Source organism: Vipera berus (genome assembly GCF_964194415.1).
Source record: "Vipera berus genome assembly, chromosome: 4".
Classification (NCBI taxonomy): Eukaryota; Metazoa; Chordata; class Lepidosauria; order Squamata; family Viperidae; genus Vipera; species Vipera berus.
This window is the reverse complement of record NC_138206.1, coordinates 13,201,856-13,225,106: the sequence shown is the minus strand read 5'-3', so window position 1 is coordinate 13,225,106 and position 23,251 is coordinate 13,201,856. Positions and strand designations below refer to the sequence as shown.

The window sequence follows — 23,251 nt, the reverse complement described above, 5'->3', positions numbered from 1 at the left end:
CTTGCATTGGGCCTACAATGCACCATTTAATTCAGTATTAAAATTGATACAATACTCACAAATGTGGCTAAACCTGTAAAATTTTGCTCACTCTGTTTTGATTCCTTTGAAGTATTTATTTATTTATTAGTTTGATTTATGTAGCTACCCAACTACCGGACTCTGGGTAATTTATAACCATTTAAAAAATATTTTTAAAAACCCTAGTACTATCATAAACACATGAAAATGTATACAAGCACTATAAATGAATTACCAAAATTCACATTCACGTAAAAGACAATTTATATTCAACATAATCATTGTATGGGCTATGCTGCACATCCAGATCCTCACATATGGTGGCAAACTGGTGTCTTTAAGGTCTTATGAAAGGCCAGAAGTGTCTTTGAATGGTCTTCAAGAGCAAATCCAAATAAAAGGACACTGTAGCAATCCAAGCAAAATATAAAGCATCATGGCTGGAGCATCTCCGTAACTTGAAATGTCATAGATATATGAAAGATCTCTGTATAATCAGCATCATGAAGTCTCTTATGACAATGAGGGATGTATTAATACCTTAGAAGATTTACCACGATCCCTCCATCTTTTACAATAGAAAACTATAAATCCTTCATCCGGTCCATTATTTTGCGGCCTTGTCAACTATTAAAAGTGTGGACTTCAACTGCCTGAATTCCCCAGCCAGGCACTGATCCAATCATTGAGCAGACTTTTGATCTAAGCATTTGATTAAAAGAAAATTGGAACCAATCAAGTAAACAAATCGGCCCATTATTTTTAAAGCAATAACTGTATTGTTGTTATTAGCTGCAAAGTCGTGTCCGACCCATCGCGACCCTAGGGACAACGTTCCTCCAGGCCTTCCTGTCCTCTACCATCTTCTGGAGTCCATTTAAGCTCACGCCTACTGCTTCAGTGACTCCATCCAGCCACCACATTCTCTGTCGTCCCCTTCTTCTATTGCCCTCAATCTTTCCCAGCATTAGGCTCTTCTCCAGTGAGTATAACTGTATTAGTCACAGCCAAGATTTTGACTTCCTCTTACCAGCTCTTAGCTTAAACAAGCTGATTTACTGAACAATTAATCCCCCTGAATTTAGTATGGCTTGCTTCCGAGGAAATATGTCCGAGATTGCTTACAGAATCAATTAATTAATACAGTAATAAGATTACCATCCTCAGCTTATTACTGTATTAATTATGAAGATGAAAGAAGGGGAGACCAATATTTTTCCTTCTGCAGAACTATTATTATTTTATTCTTTCCTACATCACGCAACAGTCCCATAGGAGTTTGCAAAAGGGAGGGATGACTTGGTTCCTAAAGCAGGAAGATGCTGTCATGGTTAATTCTAGGCAATTATCTTGGTCATTAAGGTGTTTGTGCAGTTATATAAATAGTAGAAAGAGGCACGACTGTGCTCTTAGGTTTGTCTCATAGTTACACGGGTGGAGTCGTACAGTCTTACTGAACTGGTTACTGAATCTTCCCTCTGAATGTCCAGTGGGATCATATCCTCACCACACATGAAGGCAACAGTTTATCTTAAACAGTGCGCATAAGCATTATGACACACTGTTTTCACCTCAGATCTCCTGATGTTGCTATGGGCATCTGTTCCTTTTGCTAAATGGTAGCGCCAGCCCTGCCAAGAAACCATCACTTGTTATAATCAACACAGAATAAAGAAAGGTAAAAGGAGGCTGCCACGGAAACAGTGGTCTCCTTGCATAGTATAGTTGCTCACCCTGTTCACACATAATACAGGTAGCCCTCAACGTATGACCACAATTGAGTCCAAAACTTTTGTTTTAAGTGAGACGTTTGTTGAGTGAGTTTTGTCCCATTTTACGGTTTTTCTTGTTAAGTGAATCTCTGCAGTTGATAAGTTAATAACCTGGTTGTTAAGAGAATCTGGCTTCCCCATTGACTTGGCTTGTCAAAATGTCGCAAAAGGGGATCACATGACCCCAGGACACTGAAACTGTCATAAATATGAACCCGTTGTCATCAAGCATCTGAATTTTGATCATAGGATCGTAGGGATGCTGCAAAGATCTTAAATATGAAAAAGGGGCATAAGTCACATTTTTCAATGCCATTGTAACTTTGAACAGTCGCTAAACGAACTGTTGTAAGTTGAAGATTACCTGTGTTACACCAATTACAAGCAAACCGCAGTAGATATGGTCTTCAACTCATGACCATAATTGTGCCTGCGATTTTGATTGTAAGTCGTGACAGTCATAAAGCATATCGTGTGATTTTACAGGGTTAAGGGAGCCCATTGTTCATTATGGGGTATTTTGGGGCAGAAACTTGAAGTAAATGTTGATTTCCAGCAAAAATTGTGGTCACATAACCATGGGATGCTGAAAACGGCCTTGGTGGAGCAGTGGGCTAATGCCTCCTTAAGTAACACCAGCTGCCTGCAATTAGTGCAGGTTCGCATCCCACCAGGCTCAAGGTTGACTCAGCCTTCCATCCTTCCCAGGTAGGTAAAATGAGGACCCAGATTGTTGGGGGCAATTAAGCTGACTTTGTAATAATGCCGCTTGGGAGGGGTGTGAAAGCCCTAATAAGCAGGCATATACATAGAATGAAGGCTACTGCTAAGCTTGTAAGCCGCCTTGAGTCTTCGGAGAAGGGCGGGATATAAATGGAATTAAAAAAATATATGAGACAGTTGACCCCAGGACAGGTGGCCAGATATCAGAATTTTGAATTCAGGTCATAGTTGCTTTTTTCAGGGTCCATCAAAACTTCAAGTGGTTGCTAAGTGACCTGTTGTAAGTTGAGGACTACCTTTATAGTTTAATACAATGGGTGGACCCGGTCTCTGCTCATCTACCAAAACAAGCTACTGACTAACAACCCATTAATGCCACTCTTGCCTCTTCTCATATATAGACATTTGGATTTTCAGAGAGTCCACAGATGTTAACTGAGCAGAACCAACTGGAGCAAAAATGATCCAATAACGGTCAACCAAAGGCCAACCAGAAGCCTCTTAGAAATGTGAATATGCTGACTATATTTTGGATAATGGGATATCAAACTTAGTATATCACACTAATATCCTCTATGATACAATATGAGATGTGGAACCTATCACAATTAGTATATCACACTAGTATGAGCCAGCAGTGTGCTGCAGCTGCCAAAAAAGCCAACACAGTGCTAGGCTGCATTAACAGAGGGATAGAATCAAGATCACATGAAAGGTTAATATCACTTTACAATGCCTTGGTAAGGCCACACTTGGAATACTGCATCCAGTTTTGGTCACCATGATGTAAAAAAGATGTTGAGACTCTAGAAAGAGTTCAAAGAAGAGCAACAAAGATGATTGGGGGACTGGAGGCTAAAACATATAGGGAACGGTTGCTGGAATTGGGTATGTCTGGTTTAAAGAAGAAAAGGGCGAGGGGTGACATGATAGCAGTGTTCCAATATCTCAGGGGCTGCCACAAAGAAGAAGGAGTCAAGCTATTCCCCAAAGTACCTGAAGGCAGGACAAGAAGCAACGCATGGAAACTAATCAAGGAGAGAAACTGAGGAGAAATTTCCTGACAGTTAGAACAATTAATCAGTTATACAACCTGCTTCCAGAAGTTATGAATGCTCCATGACTGGAAGTTTTTAAGAAGAGACTGGACAGCCATTTGCCTGAAATGGTATAGGGTTTCCTGCCTAAGCAAGGGTTGGACTAGATGGCCTCCAAGGTCCTTTCCAAATCTATATTATTATTAGTAGTAGTATTAGTAGTATTAGTAGTATCTTTTATTCATTAAACATGAACCTCAGTCAACTGAACATTCAAATTGACTGGTGCTGATGGTTGACACGGGTTGCTGCCAGCTTCCTAGGTATGAACCAGGTACCTCCTTAAAATGTAAGTTGTTGTTGTTGTTATTTCTATGATATAATATGATGTGCGGAACCTATCACAATTAGTATATCACACTAATATCCTCTATGATACAAATGACATGTGGAACCTACAGATATGACACGCTTCTAGTCACCCAACATGCAAAGGAAGAAAGAATGATAAAGATCTTGCTCAGAGATTGAATCAGAAATGAGGAAATTTGATGACAGACTAATTTCAAAGATGTCATGAAAATAAGCACTAAAATGAAAATATAAATGGGCGGAACACATTGCCCATTTCTTCCAGGCCCCAATAACTAAGACAGACATGTGGAGTGACCTCTGAGCAATTTCCTTTATTGTTTCTCACCTATGGACAAAAATCTTGCCAAACTAAAGCAACTATTTGCATCACTATAGATGTACTCTCGGAACTGCTAGGAAGGAGCTGTTTTCACTCTCTTCCTCCCTACCAGATTTCCCAACCTTTGCTGTCTCTTTGCCTCTGGAATGCAGCCCCTTCCTCCTGGGAATCCAGACTATATTCCACCACTAATTACTCAACAATACCGTAGCTGGACATAAAGAGTGACCGTAGTGGCCCTTCAATTACACATGTTCACTTGGATGACCTCCTACAAGATGACGAGACAGACTATGAAGAGATCTCAACCCCACCTGGAACACCAAACTCAAAGACCAAACAAAATATAAACATCAATTGAAGTCAACACTTCAGGTATCACAATTTGAGTATGAGAGGGTCCTTGGTGGTCTCTGAACTAGGTAACATCATCATCATCATCAGTGCTAGCATTTCATCACCCTAGTTTGGGCAATGAAATGTCTGCAAGAAAACAACCAAGCTCAGAGAGTACCAAAGTTTCCTCATTTCAACCCTGAGCTACAAATATTCCTCTTTATTGATTTGAGTATGTTGTCAGAATGCAGCCATTGTCTTAATATTTATTTATTAATCAAATTTATATACTCGCCTATCTCACCAAAAGGAATCTGGTTGGTGCACGACAGTACACAAACTACAAATATAAAAAGACATATTAATAAATGCCACAAAAACTAAAGATATAAAACTTAGGTGAAGAGAGGGATACAAATGCCCACCTCATCAATGAAACCATCTTAGCAGGTCTCTGGTACCCTGAGAGACCCAGGCCTGATAACATAACCAGGTCTAGAGAGCCCTTTGGAATATGAAAAGGGATGGAGCTAAAAGTGGGAGAGGAAGGATGTTCCATAAGGTGGGCACCATGGCAGAGAAGGCACATCTCCTCAGATCCAGCAAATGTAGGCCCCTAGTCAATGGAAACACACTCTCAATATGCCTTCTTTGTCAGATCTAATGGGGCAGGCCAATATAACCTGGGAAAGACAGTCCCTTAGATAGACCAGTTCTATGTCATGAAGAGTTTCATAGGTCAAAATCAGCACCCTGACTGGACCCAGAAGCAAACTTGCAATCAATACAGCTCGCAGAGCAGAAGTTACAACACACAACATCCTCTATGACAGAATATGACATGTGGAACCTACAGATATGACAAGCTTCTAGTCACCCAGCATGCAAAGGAAGAATGAATGCTGAAGATCTTGCTCAGAAATTAGGAAAATTGATAATAGACTAGTTTCAAAGATGTCATGAAAATAAGCACTAGAATGAAAATATAAACAGGCGGGACACATTGCACATTTATGCTAGGCCCCAAGAGCCAAAAAAGACATATGGAATCTTTGACGACTCCTAGGGCACACAACTGCTCGTGCTGTTGCATTCTGTACCATCAGATGCGTCTGGATACTCTTCAAGGGCAGCCCAATATAGAGTGCATTGCAATAGTCCAACCTGATGGTGATTAGTGCATGAATGACTGTGAGCAAAGCCTAATGATCCAGATATGGGCACAACTGGTGCACATGACAAAACTGTGCAAAGGCACTCTTAGCCACGAGAGCCATTTGTTCACTGAGCAGGAGTCATGAATCTAGCAGAACTGCCCAGTATGTTGTGTGAACCACTGCACTAGAGTCATAACACTGTTGATTTGTTTGAGCAGAATGTGTTAGGTGACACACAGCAATTGTGCTTTGTTAATCCTGTTTAAGATGTTGTTTGACCTCAGTCAAACTCTGTACAACATGCAAGCTTCTGGTTGTCACTGAACTGCAATTCCTAACAGCTCCTAGCATTTAATAGGAGAAATGTTGAGAAACATCTGGAAGACCATATCGTATTGTCATGCTGTACTCCTTTCATGACATTAAATACCTGTATCAGCTCTGATCAGCTCTACTGACATCCATGCCAATGCCAATTTGCAAGATATATATACATATAGCAATATATAGGTAGTCCTCAACTTACGGCCAAAATGGAGCCCAAAATTTCTGTTGCGAAATGAGAGAGTTGAGTTTTAGCCCATTTTACGAACTTTCTTGCCACAGTTGCTAAGCAAATCACTGTGGTTGTTAAAGTTAATATCATGGCTGTTAAGTGAATCTGGCTTCCCCACTGACTTTATCTGTCAAAATGTTCGCAAAACATTTTCTCACGTGACACCGGGACACTTCATAAATATGAACCGAATGCCAAGCATCCTAATTTTGATCACGTGACCCTAGGAATGCTGCCATTGTTGTGTCATAAGTCACTTTTTTCAGTTCAAATGGTCACTAAAGGAATGGTTGTAATTCAAGGGCTACAAAGAAAGAAAGAAAGAAAGAAAGAAAGAAAGAAAGAAAGAAAGAAAGAAAGAAAGAAAGAAAGAAAGAAAGAAAGAAAGAGAAAGCTAGCTCTATGGGCTATAAAAGTAATAAGTAATTCCCCAAGGAGGCTAAAATAATACAGTCACTTGCATCCTCTGAGGAATAAAGGTAAAGATAAAGGTTCCCCCACACATGCGTGCTAGTCGTTTCTGACTCTAGGGGCCGGTGCTCATCTCCGTTTCAAAGCTGAAGAGCCAGCGTTTGTCCGAGGACATCTCCGTGGTCATGTGGCCGGCAAGACTAGATGCCAAAGGCGCACGGAACGCTGTTACCTTCCCACCGTAGTGGTCCCTATTTTTCTGCTTGCATTTTTACGTGCTTTCAAACTGCTAGGTTGGCAGGAGCTGGGACGAGTAACAGGCGCTCACTCTGTTACGCGGCACTCGGGATTTGACCCGCCAAACTGCCGACCTTCTGATCGACAAGCTCAGCGTCCTAACCCACTGAGCCACTGCGTCCCATCTCTGAGGAATAGGAAGCTAAATAAAAATCAGAATGTCAAACTCCAAAACAAACAAACAAATTCCAAAACCATGAGAAGGTAAAATAAGAAAAAAAATAGAGTCATTTAATTGTAGCCCATTATAAACTTCAAGGCAGCGTTAGGGAAGTCGACTGCTATAAAAAAAAGAAAGAAAGAAAAAGATTGCAGCTATTGGAAATTGCATAGCTGGAGAGCAACTTGAACTAACGTTTGATTTCCCAACATCTGGAATTTGAATCCTGCCTAGTGACATCTGAACTTTATCAGCTGTGCAGATTCATCATTCCCGATACACGAAAAGTCCCAATGCCTATTCTTAGTGGAGTTAAAAAAAGATCTGTTGATGTTCCAACAGAAATGCTGGAAGGCTGTAGGGACTTTCCACATTTCTATGCTTTGGGATATATGTGTATATGTGTTTGTGTGCATGTGTATCCTTCAGTCAAAAAGTTCTCTGAGAGTTTTCAGCTGTGGAGATATAACCACTGGGACACCCATTGCCTAACCCATAAAATGGCTTGATTTCAGCTTGGTACCCAAAGAGTAGATAAGTAAGTTAGTCAAATGTATATTATATTCATGGAAAATACATGCAAAGGTGTAGACATTCAGGTCAATTGTTTGCAAATGATATACAAGCAGTCCTCAACTTACAATCACCATTAAGACCAAAATTTTCAAGGTTAAGCAAGGTGTTTGTTAAATGAGTCATGCCCAATTTTACAGCCTTTATTGCAATTGTTGTTCAATCAGTCACTGCAGTTCTTAAGTGAATGATGTGGTGGTTATGCGAACCTGATTCCCCCATTGACTCTGCTGGTAGATGGAAGCTGGCTGACTGGGTCGCAGATGGCAGCCAGGTGACCTTCAGTAGGCTGCAACTGTCATTGGTACCCCTGTTGGTTGCCAAGTGCCTAAATTTTGATCACATGACCCATGGGGATGCTGCAATCATCATAACTGCAAGGACCATTTGTAAATTGCTTTTTGCAGCGCATGCCGTGGCTTCAAATAGTTGCTAAACTAATAGCTGTAAATCCGGGATAACCTTAAACAATATTACAAGCTGAAATGTATGTATTAAGAACTGAACTTCAGATGGATTCTAGCTTTGTGCAAAATTAAAGTAAAACAACAGTCATAAAACCTTTACACACACACATATGTATATATAATCTCTCTCTCTCTCTCTCTCTCTCTCTCTCTCTCTCTCTCTCTCTCTCTCTCTCTCTCTCTCTGTGTGTGTGTGTGTGTGTGTGTATCTCTTTCCCTTTTATCTATGGAGATTCTCAGTTATCCAGGCTATGGTTGTCCCACAGGTGCTTTTTCAAAAGGCAACTGGACTTTCTTTGTTTTTCCTTGAAGACGTTTCACTTCTCATCCAAGAAGCTTCTTCAGTTCTTCAGTCAGAACTGAAGAAGATTCTTGGATGAGAAGTGAAACGTCTTCAAGGAAAACAAAGAAAATCCAGTTGCCTTTTGAAAAAGCACCTTTGGGTCTTTCTCTTTTGACTTTCTAATTATTTCAACAAATTGCAGTCTTCTGTAGTTCCTAGTTGTTCTTAGGCATCAATGAAATATCAGGCTACTTTTCTTTCATTATAAGTCTCTCTTATTGCTGTTTTACAAACATAGAACTGCTGAAACTTTGTTCTATAAGATGAATAGGAAATCTTTTAAAGAGTGAAATGATTGTTTTCTATCAGAAATCTAACGGGCAACTAAGTTACGCCAGAAGGCAAACCTTGGTTGATATTGAAAAAAATAAAATGGAATCCGATCAATTTGGTAGAAAGATTGGAAAATTTGAAGGAATCCCAGAAGTATAGGTAAGAGATAGGTAATCCCAGAGAGAAGACAACCTCATAGAACTCAAACCAATTCTATATTATTGCCCAGAAAACTGCAAGGATGTTGCCATGAAGCCACTAGGAGTGACTTACTTTAAACCAAAATATTTAGAACGTCCCTAAAAATCATATTACAGTAAATTAACTTCTGAGTTTAAATTGTTAGGGATTTGCAAAGAACTAAATAAAAGAAGTACACAAACAAGCTACTTTTCAAACAGAAGACTAGCTTAAAATAGAAGAGAGTCACGTTCCCATTTTTTTCCCCTGAAGCTTTTAAAATGACAGGTGGTCTCCAAAATGAGACAGAAAATTGCTCTTTTTGAACCTTCATGGTCTGGCTTAAAAATTACAGTCCTGAAGGCACTGCAAGAAATACTTAAAATACAGTGAATTTTCCCTGGAGTGCATTTATACTTGCTTAATCATAAGCAAGCTGCTGGAATTCCTGGATGCTGAAATTTCTATGACTTTTAGAGCAAGAGGGAGGAGACTGCTCTGGGTCTCAGCCAAATAGTTTTGAATTTGGATAACCAAGTTATTATTTCTTCCTGGCTCCCCAGATCGACTGAAGTAGAATCTGGGCAAAAGCGAAGCATTTGGAATGAAAAATGTTCTAAATTCTAAAATTTGTCTTGTGGATCAGATATGATAACAGCAGTGAAATTATTGTATGCACAAAGATGGAAAGATTTGTTAGTGCCTACAATGGAGGAGTGGCTGGTGAAGATATCAGAGCTTGCTGCAATGGCCAAGTTGAGCTTCTTGATTAGAAAAAAGATGGAAACCCCTTACAGATGTTTTTTGTATTACAAAAAGATCCTTGTGATTTATGTTTTTAATAATCACAGAACAGAAAGAAGAGAGTCCTGATGTAATTTTAGAGGAGTTAAAATATAAATGTAATTATAACTGCCGTGAAGTAGGGAAGCCATTCCTTTGTTTGTTTTTTACATCTTTTTTCTACTTTTTCTTTTTTGCACTTTTAGCTTTTTCTTTTATTTCTCTTTTTCTTCTTTCTTGTTCAACTGTAGTTTGTATTCTTACTATTGTAATTAAATGCACAGCGTGTTCAGATCACCTGACTCTCCCCATAGTTTATGACAGCACAGGGGTCAAAAACCTGCAACCTTAGGGCCACATGCAGCTTCCCCCCCCCCAAGTGCTTAAATGTCTTCTAAAAACAGTAACTGGTGAAGCTGAAAGCTGGTTTCCTTCATTTTGAAATACAAAACACTCATAAAAAGTTTACTGTGTGCCTCAATGTAGAACGATCTATTAATAAAAATAGCCAGCCCAGTATTGTTTGATGATATGATCCCAACTGTTATGATTCCTCCCCAGCCAGTGGATCTGGCAGCTGAGTCTGAGGAATCAGATGAGGAGGAGGGGCCTGAAGTGACATTAGAGTCAGAGGAAGGCTCTGAGGAGCTCCAAGACTTACAGTCAGAGGATGAGCCTGGCCCCTCTACTCGCGCTCAGGCTGAGACACAGCTGTGCTGGGAGCCTGAGTTGGACAGTGATGAAGAACAGTTGGGACAAATCCAGGATGCACGAAAGCGCAGGCAAGAGAAGCGAGTAGGACAGAGGAATGCAATGGGGCGGCTCCAAAGGCAAAGGAGAAGGCATTAAGAAGCCACGCCTTGGCTGAATTATAAAAGGGAAGGTGTGGGAGGTGCTGGTTGCCAAAGACAACTGTTTGTGTTGAGGATCGAGTTTCTATGGATTGTGTTTGTTTGCCTTGGACATTAACTCAGGTCTGTGAGAATAAAAGGGGTTGGTTTTTTTGTGGTTCCTGCCTGTTTCTTGGAAGAGGGGTTTCTCCTTGTGAGTATAACAAGGACTCACATAGGCTGGGACAGAACAATTATTTTGTGGCTCTTAATACTCACAAGTGTTAAATGCAACTCTTATTTACCGAAGGATTTTCCACTCCTGTATCGGTTTAAACCAGCCAAACGTGGTTCAGGGTATCTAACTGAATTTAATTATTCAATTTATTCAGTTGAATAAAAACTGATTTCAGCATTATGCAGCATTAGAGCCATTCCCCCATTCAACCAAAAATATCTTATCCCCTCACGGTCTCAGCCATTTTGCATAGCATTTTATTTATTACTTTTTAAAACAAATTTACGTGGACACCCATCTACCTAAAGACACTAAAAACCTGGCTTTGCCCTTGAGCCTGGGACTCTGATAGCATAGATAAGCTTGTGTCATGGCTAGCTTGAGCAGTTGTAAGCCTTGGGTGCTACTTTTATATTAATTTTTGTGCTTTTTAACTCTGGTTGTCTTTTACTGCTTTTATTCTGTTTTAATTGTGAGCCTCCCAGAGACATGTATATGAGGTGGGCTGCCTATACATACATGGATGGATGGATGGATGGTGGGTGGGAGGAGGGAAGGAAGGAAGGAATTCAAAATTTGCCTAAACTCTATGAATCCCTTGCAAAAGAAAACAGGGTCAAGGCTAAAAATTTACATTTGCAACATATAAACCACACCTACAAAGAGATCCATCAGCACCCCCCCCCCCAATGCTTGGAACATGTAACCTGCCTCTTTAATTCTGTTCCTTAGCCTCTTCAAAAAGTGTGGCCTCCAGGCATCCTAATACTCATCTGATTTAAAGTATGATCAAGTTAATCCAACCTGGTGTAGGCTACACCTGGATATAATCATACGATGGATTGTGAGTGATGTTCACTTGCTGAAGACAGGGCTACTCAAAAGCAGGTAACGGGCCCTTGATAGATTATTTCTTTAAGAAGATGGGGAGTGTTTTTGAAGAAAAAAACAACACCTCCTAACAAATAATAAACTGGAATCAGCAGTAATAGTAAGAATAAAAACAACCTGCTTATCAAAGTCCATCAGGTACAGGCAACTTATCAGCAGTCTAATAAAACGTCTCTTATGGAAAAATTGCAACTTCAAAGGAAACCTTAAGGAGTCTCTGCAAACTTGTCAATGTGACATGTGGAGTACTTCAGGATCAAAACAAAAGTGAAGTCACTACCAAAAAGGCCTCTCAAATCTATCCAGAGCTGCCTGTTCTCACAAGCAAAGTAGCTTCCCACAGAGTTGTTGAGGTTCACAACCAACATTGCATACATTAGTGTTCCTCAACCTTGGCAGGTGGAAGATGGGTGGACTTCAACTCCCAGAATTCTCCAGCCAACATGACTGGATGGGGAATTCTGGGAGATGAAGTCCACACATCGTAAAGTTGCTGAGGTTGAGAAATACTGGCATAGATAATGAAGGTGATATTATGAATATATGCATTTATGCCATTGAATGCAAATCAAATAGCCTGCATTTATTCAGATGTATGGGCTGCCAAATAGACAGACTGTAGGCGGCTTGTAGAGTCTAAATAGAATAGTAAATACAATATAATTCTATTTTTTCCAAGTATTAGTTCACCAAGGAGGGAGGGGGAGTTATTCTCAAACCACATCTACTACAACTTATATTTGTTCACACACAGAGAGAAGTTTCTCTTTGATTAGCTTACATTAATTAACCCAATGTAATCTGGTTGATCTCATTGTCTGCAAGCAAGTCTCCCCGTTTATAATGGGACTTCTGCCTTAATAAACCTGTTTAAGACTACAAGGTTTGGCTAGCATCCTCTGCTCTAGAGATTTATCTATTTACTAAATTCCAACAAATCCTAGCAGAGTTTCAGCAAGTATTAGACTTAATATAAGGCAGCATAATTTTATATTATATAGGTAAAGGTTCCCCCGCACATGTGTGCTAGTCGTTTCCAAATCCAGGGGCCAGTGCTCATCTCCGTTTCAAAGCCGAAGAGCCAGTGCTTGTCCGAGGACGTCTCCATGGTCATGTGGCCAGCATGACTAGACGCCAAAGGCGCACGGAACGCTGTTACCTTCCCACCGTAGTGGTCCCTATTTTTCTACTTGCATTTTTACGTGCTTTCGAATTGCTAGGTTGGCAGAAGTTGGGACGAGTAATAGGCGCTCACTCTATTACGCGGCACTCGGGATTCGACCCGCCAAACTGCCAACCTTCTGATCGACAAGCTCAGCGTCCTAACCCACTGAGCCACCTCGTCCCTATTTTATATTATATAGTATTGTATCAATTTTATACTTATCCTTTTATACTTATCTATCCTACGTTTTATAGCATTTAGATTATATGCTAATTGTAATTTTATAGGATTCTCCCACATTTTAATTCCTGAATGCTGTAATTTTATGTTTATAATTTTAACTTTATCTTCTTTTATTCTATGTAAAACCATTCTGGAGGACAACTTGCTCAGATTGAAGAGTTAGATGGATAAGCAGCGAAACAGTTCAAACCAGCAAAAAAATAAATAAGTCCAGTTGCCGTGACTCAACTTCCTGACAACCCTACCTGGAAGACTTACAATCTTCAACGACATGGTTTTTATATATATATATTTCATTTCTACTTCCTTTTAAATAAATAAATAATTGTTATTACAGTAATTCTTTGCTGGTCTATGACCAAAATGCAATTAAGTGATTGCTGTTTACTTAATTTATATAGCTGCCCATCTCACACCCATAACATCCAGGCAGCTTACCATTAAAAAAAAGAATATATACAACAGAACAGAACACAGGTAGTCCTTGATTTACGACCACAATTGAGCCCAAAATTTACATTGCTAAGCAAGACATTTAAGTGAGTTTTGCCCCATTTTACAGCCTTTCTTGCCATAGTTGTTAAGGTAGTAACACGGCTGTAGAGTGAATCTGATTTAACCATTGATTTTGTCAGAAGTTTGCAAAACGTGATCACATGACCCTGGGACAACCATCATAAAATAAGAGACAGATGCCAACTGTCTGAATTTTGATCACTTGACCATGGGGATGCTGCAACAGTTGTGTGAAAAGATGAGTGCAAGTCACTTTTTTCACGGATGTTGTAACTTTGAAGGATCACTAAATGAACTGTTGTAAGCCGAGGACTACAGTACAAGAGTGATTAGACACAAGAAATTCGTCTCTGGTGCAGAAGCTCTCAGTGCACATGCAAAGCAACAGTAGTAATGATAATAGCAATAAGAGGGTGTAGTAAAGAAGATAAGGACAATACAGGTAGTCCTCGACTTACGCAGCTAGATGACTCCACTGATGCTAAGGCATTTTCTTTTGCAGAGCTGCAGCTCTCTAACATTACATAAAAATAAAACATAAAAGTAACATTTAAAGCATGGCAGACCTCCTGGGAGGTTGCCAAATCTTAGCAGCTTTTTGTAAGCATATATATCAGGGGTCCCCAACCCTCAGTCCGTGGACCAGCACCGGGCCACGGCATGCCAGAAACCGGTCCGCACAAACGAGCAAAGCCCCATCCACGGGATGCAGTCAGCACACGAAACCATGCCCTCTCCGGTCCGCGGAAAAACCTCTCTCTACGGAACCGGTCCCTGGTGCTGAAAAGGTTGGGGACCTCTGACTTACGACCAGAACTGAGCCCAAAATTTATGACGCTAAGTGAAACATTTGTTAAGTGAGTTTTGCCCCATTTTACGATCACTTGCCCCAATTGTTCAATGAATCATCGCAGCTGTTTAGCGACATGGTTGTTAAGTGAATCTGGCTTCCCCACTGACTTTGCTTGTCAGAAGGTTGCAAAAGCTTGTCACATGACCCAGGTGCGGTGCAACCCTCATAAATACGAGTCAGTTGCCAAGTGTCCGAATTCTGATCACGTGACCATGGGGATGCTGCAAAGGTCCTAAGTGAAAAATGGTTCCTAAGGGCTCTCTTTTTCTTGCAGAAGTTCTAACGATCCTAAATCTGGGAACCAGTCTCAAGTCACTTTTTTTTTCCCCAGTGCCGTCGTAACTCTGAACGGCCACTAAACGAACTGCTGTCAGACGAGGACTCCCTGCAATACAATAATATAATCATACAATACCCAAAGCAAATAAACACAGCAGCAGAGTATCAGCAAACCAATCACGGGAAATGGAAAGGGACAAAAATCAATCCTACAGGTCAAGTTGGGTGTCCCACTCCCCAGAAGGGTGTGTGTGTGCGGGGGGGGGGGGAGGATGACCAAGGCTCAGAAGGGGGTTAAGCAGTGCCTCACAGCGGGGAGAGTTGACTTGGGGGTCCTGCCCCCCCCAAATTCACTCATTTTGCTCTCAACCCCACCCCCCACCCCCACCCCCAGGCAGGCCGGTGGAACCACATCAGTCTCCTTTCCAAGGCAAGGACCAAGACCCTCGCCCCTTGGAATGGGTGGCAGCCTCTTCCCACCACTCGCCCCGTCCTCAAAGGCGCCAAAATCGGGGTGGGGGTGAGAGCCCAGCCGAGCCCGGCCTTTCCAGGCAAGTGGGGCTTCTCTTTTCTCCCTCTTGCCCCCCCCCCAACCGGGCCGAGCCCCCGGAGGAGGGCAGGCGCTCCCCAGGGCTGCCGGCTGCTTACCTACGGAGATCTCCTGGGCGAAGGCGAGCGAGATGAGGAGCAGCGGCAGCCCGACGGCGATGCAGGTGACCAGCTTGTCGAGGGCCAGCTCCAGCCGCAGCCCCTTGTATCTGCTCTCCGACGGCTCCTTCAGCAAGAAGTCCGAGAAGACGTACTCGGTGGCGATGTGCGCGATGGCCATGGTCGCGGCGGCGGCCACCAGCAACCAAAAGCCCCTCTCTCTCTCTCTCTCTCTCTCCTGCGCGCAGCCTGGCCCGCCAGTCCCTGCCGCTCAGCCGGGCAGCATCTCTTAATTCCAGCCGCCGCCGCCGCGTCCCCGGCACCTGGCCAGGGCTGACTGCCCGCTGCAACAGGCTCCCCCGCCCGCGAAAGCCAGTCTGCCCGGCCCGGGGAGGGAGGCGGGGAGGGAGCCACCGGCCTTTGTTTGGCGCCCTCTCCGAAGGCAGCCCAGCATTGGCGGGGAGGGAGAGACACCCCGCGCCTCCCTCCTCCTCCTCTCCGCCGAGCTTTCGTCAAGGGGAGGCGGGGCCGGGAGAGCGAGGGGCGGGGCGGCGGGAGGGGCGGGGGTGTTCCGAGAAGCCGAGGGCGGGGAAGGGGAACCCGGGGCCTGAGCTGGGGGGGGGGGGTGGCGGGGAGGGAAGCCGCGAAGAGGTGGCTCTTCGGCCTTTTCTCAAGGGAGCTCCTTAAGTCCGGGCAGGTGCGGACTGACGTTGGTGGAGCGGGCTGCAATCCAGCTTCCTGCACGGGAGGGTTACATGCGTTCGTGTGAACGCTTGGGTGGACTCCGCGGGCTGCAATCCAGCTTCCTGCACGGGAGGGTTACATGCGTTCGTGTGAATGCTTGGGTGGACTCCGCGGGCTGCAATCCAGCTTCCTGCACGGGAGGGTTACATGCGCTCGTGTGAACGCTTGGGTGGACTCCGCAGGATGCAATCCATGCGTTCGTGTGAACGCTTGGGTGGACTCCGCGGGCCGCAATCCAGCTTTCTGCACGGGAGGGTTACGTGCGTTCGTGTGAACGCTTGGGTGGACTCCGCAGGCTGCAATCCATGCGTTCGTGTGAACGCTTGGGTGGACTCCGCAGGCTGCAATCCATGCGTTCGTGTGAACGCTTGGGTGGACTCCGCAGGCTGCAATCCATGCGTTCGTGTGAACGCTTGGGTGGACTCCGCGGGCTGCAATCCAGCTTCCTGCACGGGAGGGTTACGTGCGTTCGTGTGAACGCTTGGGTGGACTCCGCGGGCTGCAATCCGGCTTCCCGCACGGGAGGGTTACGTGCGTTCGTGTGAACGCTTGGGTGGCCTCCGCGGGCTGCAATCCGGCTTCCTGCACGGGAGGGTTACGTGCGTTCGTGTGAATGCTTGGGTGGCCTCCGCGGGCTGCAATCCGGCTTCCCGCACGGGAGGGTTACGTGCGTTCGTGTGAACGCTTGGGTGGACTCCGCGGGCTGCAATCCGGCTTCCCGCACGGGAGGGTTACGTGCGTTCGTGTGAACGCTTGGGTGGCCTCCGCGGGCTGCAATCCGGCTTCCCGCACGGGAGGGTTACGTGCGCTCGTGTGAACGCTTGGGTGGCCTCCGCGGGCTGCAATCCGGCTTCCCGCACGGGAGGGTTACGTGCGTTCGTGTGAACGCTTGGGTGGCCTCCGCGGGCTGCAATCCGGCTTCCCGCACGGGAGGGTTACGTGCGCTCGTGTGAACGCTTGGGTGGCCTCCGCGGGCTGCAATCCGGCTTCCTGCACGGGAGGGTTACGTGCGTTCGTGTGAACGCTTGGGTGGACTCCGCGGGCTGCAATCCGGCTTCCCGCACGGGAGGGTTACGTGCGCTCGTGTGAACGCTTGGGTGGCCTCCGCGGGCTGCAATCCGGCTTCCTGCACGGGAGGGTTACGTGCGTTCGTGTGAACGCTTGGGTGGCCTCCGCGGGCTGCAATCCGGCTTCCCGCACGGGAGGGTTACGTGCGTTCGTGTGAACGCTTGGGTGGACTCCGCGGGCTGCAATCCGGCTTCCCGCACGGGAGGGTTACGTGCGTTCGTGTGAACGCTTGGGTGGACTCCGCAGGCTGAGTGGGCTGTTCCGACTGTGTGTTCCTCAAGCACACGTAGTCCTCTCGCTTAGGACCACAATCGAGCCTCAAATTACTGTTGTAAGCAACACAGTTCCGAAGCACCATAAGGCCACACAAGAAAGGGTGGATGGAAACTCATCAGAGAGAGAAGCAACCTGGAATTAAGGAGAAACTTCCTAACAGTGAGAACAATGAAACAGTGGAACGACTCCCCTCCAGAAGTTGTGGATGCTCCATCGCTGGAGGTTTTTAAGAAGAGACTGGACCTGTCTGAAATGGTGTAGGGTCTCCTGCTCAAGCAGGGGGTTGGGCTAGAAGACCTTCAAGGTCCCTTCTGGCTCTATTCTGATTGATTGAATTGTTAAGTGAGCCGTGTCCCACTTTATGACTTTTTTGTCACATTGTGTTAAGCGAATCAATGTAGTTGTTAAATGAATCGTGTGCTTGTTAAGGGAATCTGACTTGCCCATGGGCTTTGCTTGTTGGAAGCCAGCTGAAGAAGTTACATGTGGTGATCTCATGACCCCCCCCTCCCCCACATTGCAAATGCCATAAATACATGCCAGTTGTCAAGTGCCTGAATTTTGATCATGTGACCATGGGGATGCTGGTGATGACATACAAAGCCCTACATGGCATGGGTCCGGATTACCTACGGGAGCACCTACTGCCGGCGTCAACTTCCCTCCGTCCTGTACGCTCCCACAGAGAGGGCCTCCTCAGGGTACCACCTGAGGTCAGAGAATGTCGGCTGGTGACCCCCAGGGGGAGAGCATTCTCGGTGGGCGCACCAATCCTTTGGAACCGCTTACCGGCTGAACTACGGATGGCCCCCGACCTTTGCTCCTTCCGGCGTGATCTAAAAACTTATCTATTCGAACAAGCCGGCCTGGTCTGATGGGTTTGGGGTTTTAACATTATCATTTAACTTTAAATCTTGTATCCTGTATTCTTATTGCCCTGTACACCACCCTGAGTCCTTCGGGAGAAGGGCGGTATATAAATCAAATAAATAAATAAATAAATAAATGCAATAGTTGTAAGTGAGAAAAACGATTTTTCAGTGCTGTTGTAACTTTGAACAACCCACAGACATGTCAAACTCGCGATATCACATGACGTCGCGCAATGTATCAGGACAGTTTTGCCATTGCCAGCATTGGGTGGGCGTGGCTTCCGGATGATGCATCCTGCCCGTGGGCCGGCAGTTTGACGCCCCTGCACTAAACAAATGGTTGTAAGTTGAGAACTATTTGTAAGTAAGAGATAGTGGGAAGGTGTTTGCCTGATAATGTTCTATATAGGGTAGTGCAACATCTGGGTTATCTAGCAGAGTGGGATTGGTCCTGATTGGATGGGAGACCACCAGGAAATCTCAGGGCAATAAGATAGATGGGGAAATTAAAAAAATCCTAGAGGAATAAGCAAGCTAGTTCGATACAAGTTTGGCTAAGAAAATTACCAAAACCTGTCCATTTGATCATGAGTAGCTTAGTTTAGGAGCCATTATCTTTTTTTTTGTGGTTTTTGTGCACACCCCATTGATTGGCTTCGTTTGTGGTTCAGCTCAGCTTGGACAAAGCCAGGAAATGGGTTAATTCAATATCTCAATGTCAGAAGACGTTTGTGTTTCTAAAGCATGGCTACAAAACACGTTTGCCCCAAGATCATTAAATGCAGAGCGTATTGGTGATGCTATATTAGTAAATATGGTAGTTTTATTAATGGTGATATGTTTTACCTTAATTTCATTTTTAAAAAGACTCCCTAGTCATCTTTTCCTAGATCTTCAAATTAAGCAAGACATTCATTTCCCAGGCAATGTAAAATTTACCTAAAATATTTTTTTCCTCTTTGGTCACATTGTTATCCCATTTTTAGTTTTCTTTTAGATTTTGTATGCTGGGTTTACATGGACTTGTGTGCCATCTGTAATGGAAACACACTCCAAGGGTGAGGCATAAATGTTTATATTAACAAACCAATAATATTATATTATGCAGCCAGGTAATACAGCAAAAAGTATTAAGCAATATGTAGTCGGTTAATAACTGTAGTAATTACAGGAAATGCAGTCTGAAACATAATTCAAAGTTTAATGCTTATACTTTAAAATACATTAAATTGCTTGAAGAGATTACTCGAAGATGCAGTGTAAAGAATTATGTGATGTTTTATGAACATTAGTCTCTTTTCTTTCTCTTCCTGAAGGTAAAATGAAGACTATATGCCTGAGTCCAGTTTTTCAAACCCTGGCTGTAATGGTTTGATTTTAGTATAACCCCCTTATTTCAAGTTTAGATGAAATTAGTTTAACTAGCCCTGTTTGAACCTATTTGCTCTTATCCATGACCTCAAGGCTTAAGTGTTGCCGTACTAAGCCATAATTTGTTTTGAACCATGATCTGTTGAACCAGAAAAAATGGTTCACAGATAAAACTGATTGCTGAATCATATAAACTATGAATTACCAAGTAACCATAGTGTGAGGCATAAATTTAACCAAAGTCTGAACTGGAACAACTGGATATAATTAAGAAATCACAATGACCTCAGCAGTTTGAAAACCTTGTTCATATTTCTAATCACAGCAGCTAAAGTTGCATAGACAATTGCTCTTGTGTTTGCACAACATATAAAGGCAACATCAAACAAACTAAATTGTGGCTTAAGATGAAGCATGAACCAAAATTGATATTGCCAAAAGCTTTTAGTAGATGCAAATATTGGATTAAATCCAATGTTGGCTGGAATAGACCTTTGGATTTGGCCTACAATCCATCCATATTTCCTAACAAATACAAGGGAATTAATTAGAATTCTACAAAGCTTTAATTTGGAAATTAAATTTGAAACTGATTCAGCCAAATCTTTCAATCTACATCTACTTCTGAAGTGGACCAGGAAATAACACTGAAGTGGTAAATGAAAGCAGATACACTGTTTCTGAAATACTAGAAAAATCAAGTTGGCCTTCCAAATTATTGAGTTAACAATCAGTTCAAATCAGTTTCTTAGCCTGCAGTTGGTTCACACGCCTTTTAATTAATCCCTTTTAAATTTTAACATTAAACAGCAGCTTTTATTACATTTGGTAATTTTTGGTACTATATTTGATAATTAAAGCCTTCTAGGACTGTGACAGACTTTAACAGCTGAAAATAATGCAAAGTTTAGAAACAACGTATATTATTATGGTAGTAGTTTCCAATGCTACCATAACATGTTGCCACTTCCAACAGTTACAGATTGATCCAAAATCTTGTAACAATAAACACATATGTTTGACTTTTTATATTTTAACAGCTTTTTAGATTTATGATGAGAGGGCAGGGCAACCTATAGTATTTAATTCCATTTCTATAGCTGCCCATCTCAATCCAATTGATTGGTTATTAACCTTGAGCTGGGGGTTGGACTAGAACAGGGGTGTCAAACTTGCCACGTCACGTGACGTGTCGCGACATATCACGATTTTTTCCCCATTGCTGGAGCTGGGATGGGCGCGTTTTGGCATGACACATCCAGCCCGTGGGCCAGCAGTTTAATACCCCTGGACTAGAAGACCAAGAGTTGGCCCCTAGAAAAATTGGTCCCTTCCAACTTTCCTATTACAGAATAATAAATCTTGTGGGCAGCTAGTCTTCTTGGTAGGTGTTTTATCAAGAACTTTCTATGGTAGCCAAGAAATATTTCTGACTTTTAAAGCTTGTCATCCTTAGGGCACATACAGCAACTCGCTGAGATGTCAAAAAACTAGTTACTCATAAGGTTCTGTACATATTGACTGTGTTCATAGCTCATGCCATGCCATCATTCAATGAATTGTTTGTGAAACAATCTGTGTTTAGTTTCATATACCAAAGTTAGTGAGAGGCCATAGTTTACAGATCACAATTCATATAATGTAGGAAGCCAAGAACTAAATCAACTATTATCAAGTTTTCAAGATTATGTCTATGTATTATGTCTATGAGGGACATGGTGGCTCAGTGGGTTAGGACGCTGAGCTTGTCAATCAGATGGTCGGCAGTTTGGCGGGTCGAATCCCAAGTACCGCGTAACAGAGTGAGCGCCTGTTACTCGTCCCAGCTTCTGCCAACCTAGCAGTTCGAAAACACGTAAAAATGCAAGTAGAAAAATAGGGACCACTACGGTGGGAAGGTAACAGCGTTCTGTGTGCCTTTGCGTCTAGTCATGCCGGCCACATGGCCACGGAGACATCCTTGGACAAGCGCTGGCTCTTCGGCTTTGAAACGGAGATGAGCACCGGCCCCTAGAGTCGGAAACGACTAGCACGCATGTGCGGGGGAACCTTTACCTTTACCTTTATTATGTCTATACATAGATCATGTAATTATTCCCCAAAGCTACTGAAGGTTAGATAAGAAGCAATGGATAGAACCTCGTCAGAAGAAGATTCAGCCTGGAATTAAGGGGGAAAAAATCCTGACAAGAAGAATAATTAGTCAATGGAACAGCTTGCCTCCTGAAATTGTGGGTGCTCCATTAAGAAGGTTTTTTTTTAAAAAAGATTGGACAACCATTTTTCTAGGATGGAATAAAGACTCCTGTCTTGGCCAAGTGGTTCAACTTGAAGAATTCCAAAGTCCCTTCCAGCCTATGATTCTGTGATTCTACTTTATAATAATACAGCTCCAGAAGGTCATATAATTTTGTTTCCTGAATTTGGGTTACCTTCAAGGGTGAAAATCAGTCATGGAAGACTTAGCAAAACAGATGTCCATGTCCCACAACTTCATGCACAACGTTCATCTGAAAGTCCCATACCAATCCCCTGCCCAAGTCACATCCCCATGCTCTGCCACCACTGTGAGTAGACAGAAGGAAAACTACAAGTAGGACCCAACTTACAACAGTTCATTTAGTGACCATTCAAAGCTACAATGGCACTGAAAGAAGTCACTTATGACCATTTTTCACACTTAACGATCATTGCAGCATCCCTGTGTTCAGGTGATCAAAATTCAGATGCTTGGCAACTGGTTCATATTTATGATGCTTGCAGTGTCCCCGGGTCATGTGATCCCCTTTTGTGACCTTCTGACAAGCAAAGTCAATGGGGAAGCCAGATTCACTTAACAACTGCGTTGCTAACTTAACAGCTACAATGATTCACTTAAAAACTATGGCAAGAAAGGCCATAAAATGGGACAAAACTCAGTATTATAAAATTTTGGCTCAATTGTAATCATACGTTGGGGGGCTACCTGTATAGTGGTGGGAAGCATAGGCCTGATCTTCTTCCTCTGAGGTTCAATGACTTCCCAGTACTGCCTAAATGCAACTGGAAGGGACAGGGGAATCTGTGTGGTAAGAACTGGGGAGCTGCAAACAAAAATCCATACCTAAATCTGGAGTGAATTCTCATAAAACCTCTTCAGTATTTCTTGGCATGTGAAAGAGGAAAGTGAGTTGATGGGAGATGGTTTAAGAGGACTATTTTAATGGCCTTGAAGAAAATCGGCAATCATTATGTAAACATCAGCTTATCCCAGAAAGAGGGAAAGGTTGGGGGGGGGAACAAGATTTCCCCATTTTAATATAAAAAGGAATGGCAAGAATCTCTGTTAGGCACTCAAGGTTCTCCTGTTAAACTCCATAACAATAAAAGTTCCAGTATTTCAGGCAGTTTCTTGACATGGATTACCTCAAAAGGTTAATTACTTTGTAGCTTGGCATGCTCTATGAACTTTGGTCCTTTGGTCCTTCCGCTGTG

General features: G+C 43.2%; 1 protein-coding gene across 1 annotated transcript in view; it reads right to left on the bottom strand.

Annotated features, from left to right (window-relative positions):
* Positions 1-15,660, bottom strand: part of PANX1 (pannexin 1) — a 32,209-nt gene extending 16,549 nt beyond the window's left edge. Inside the window, exon 1 of the mRNA XM_081326988.1 lies at positions 15,447-15,660. Coding sequence (XP_081183114.1) covers positions 15,447-15,627 — 181 coding nt within the window. The 5' untranslated portion in view covers positions 15,628-15,660. The remainder of the gene's footprint in view (positions 1-15,446) is intronic.
* Between the last annotated feature and the right edge of the window lie 7,591 nt (positions 15,661-23,251).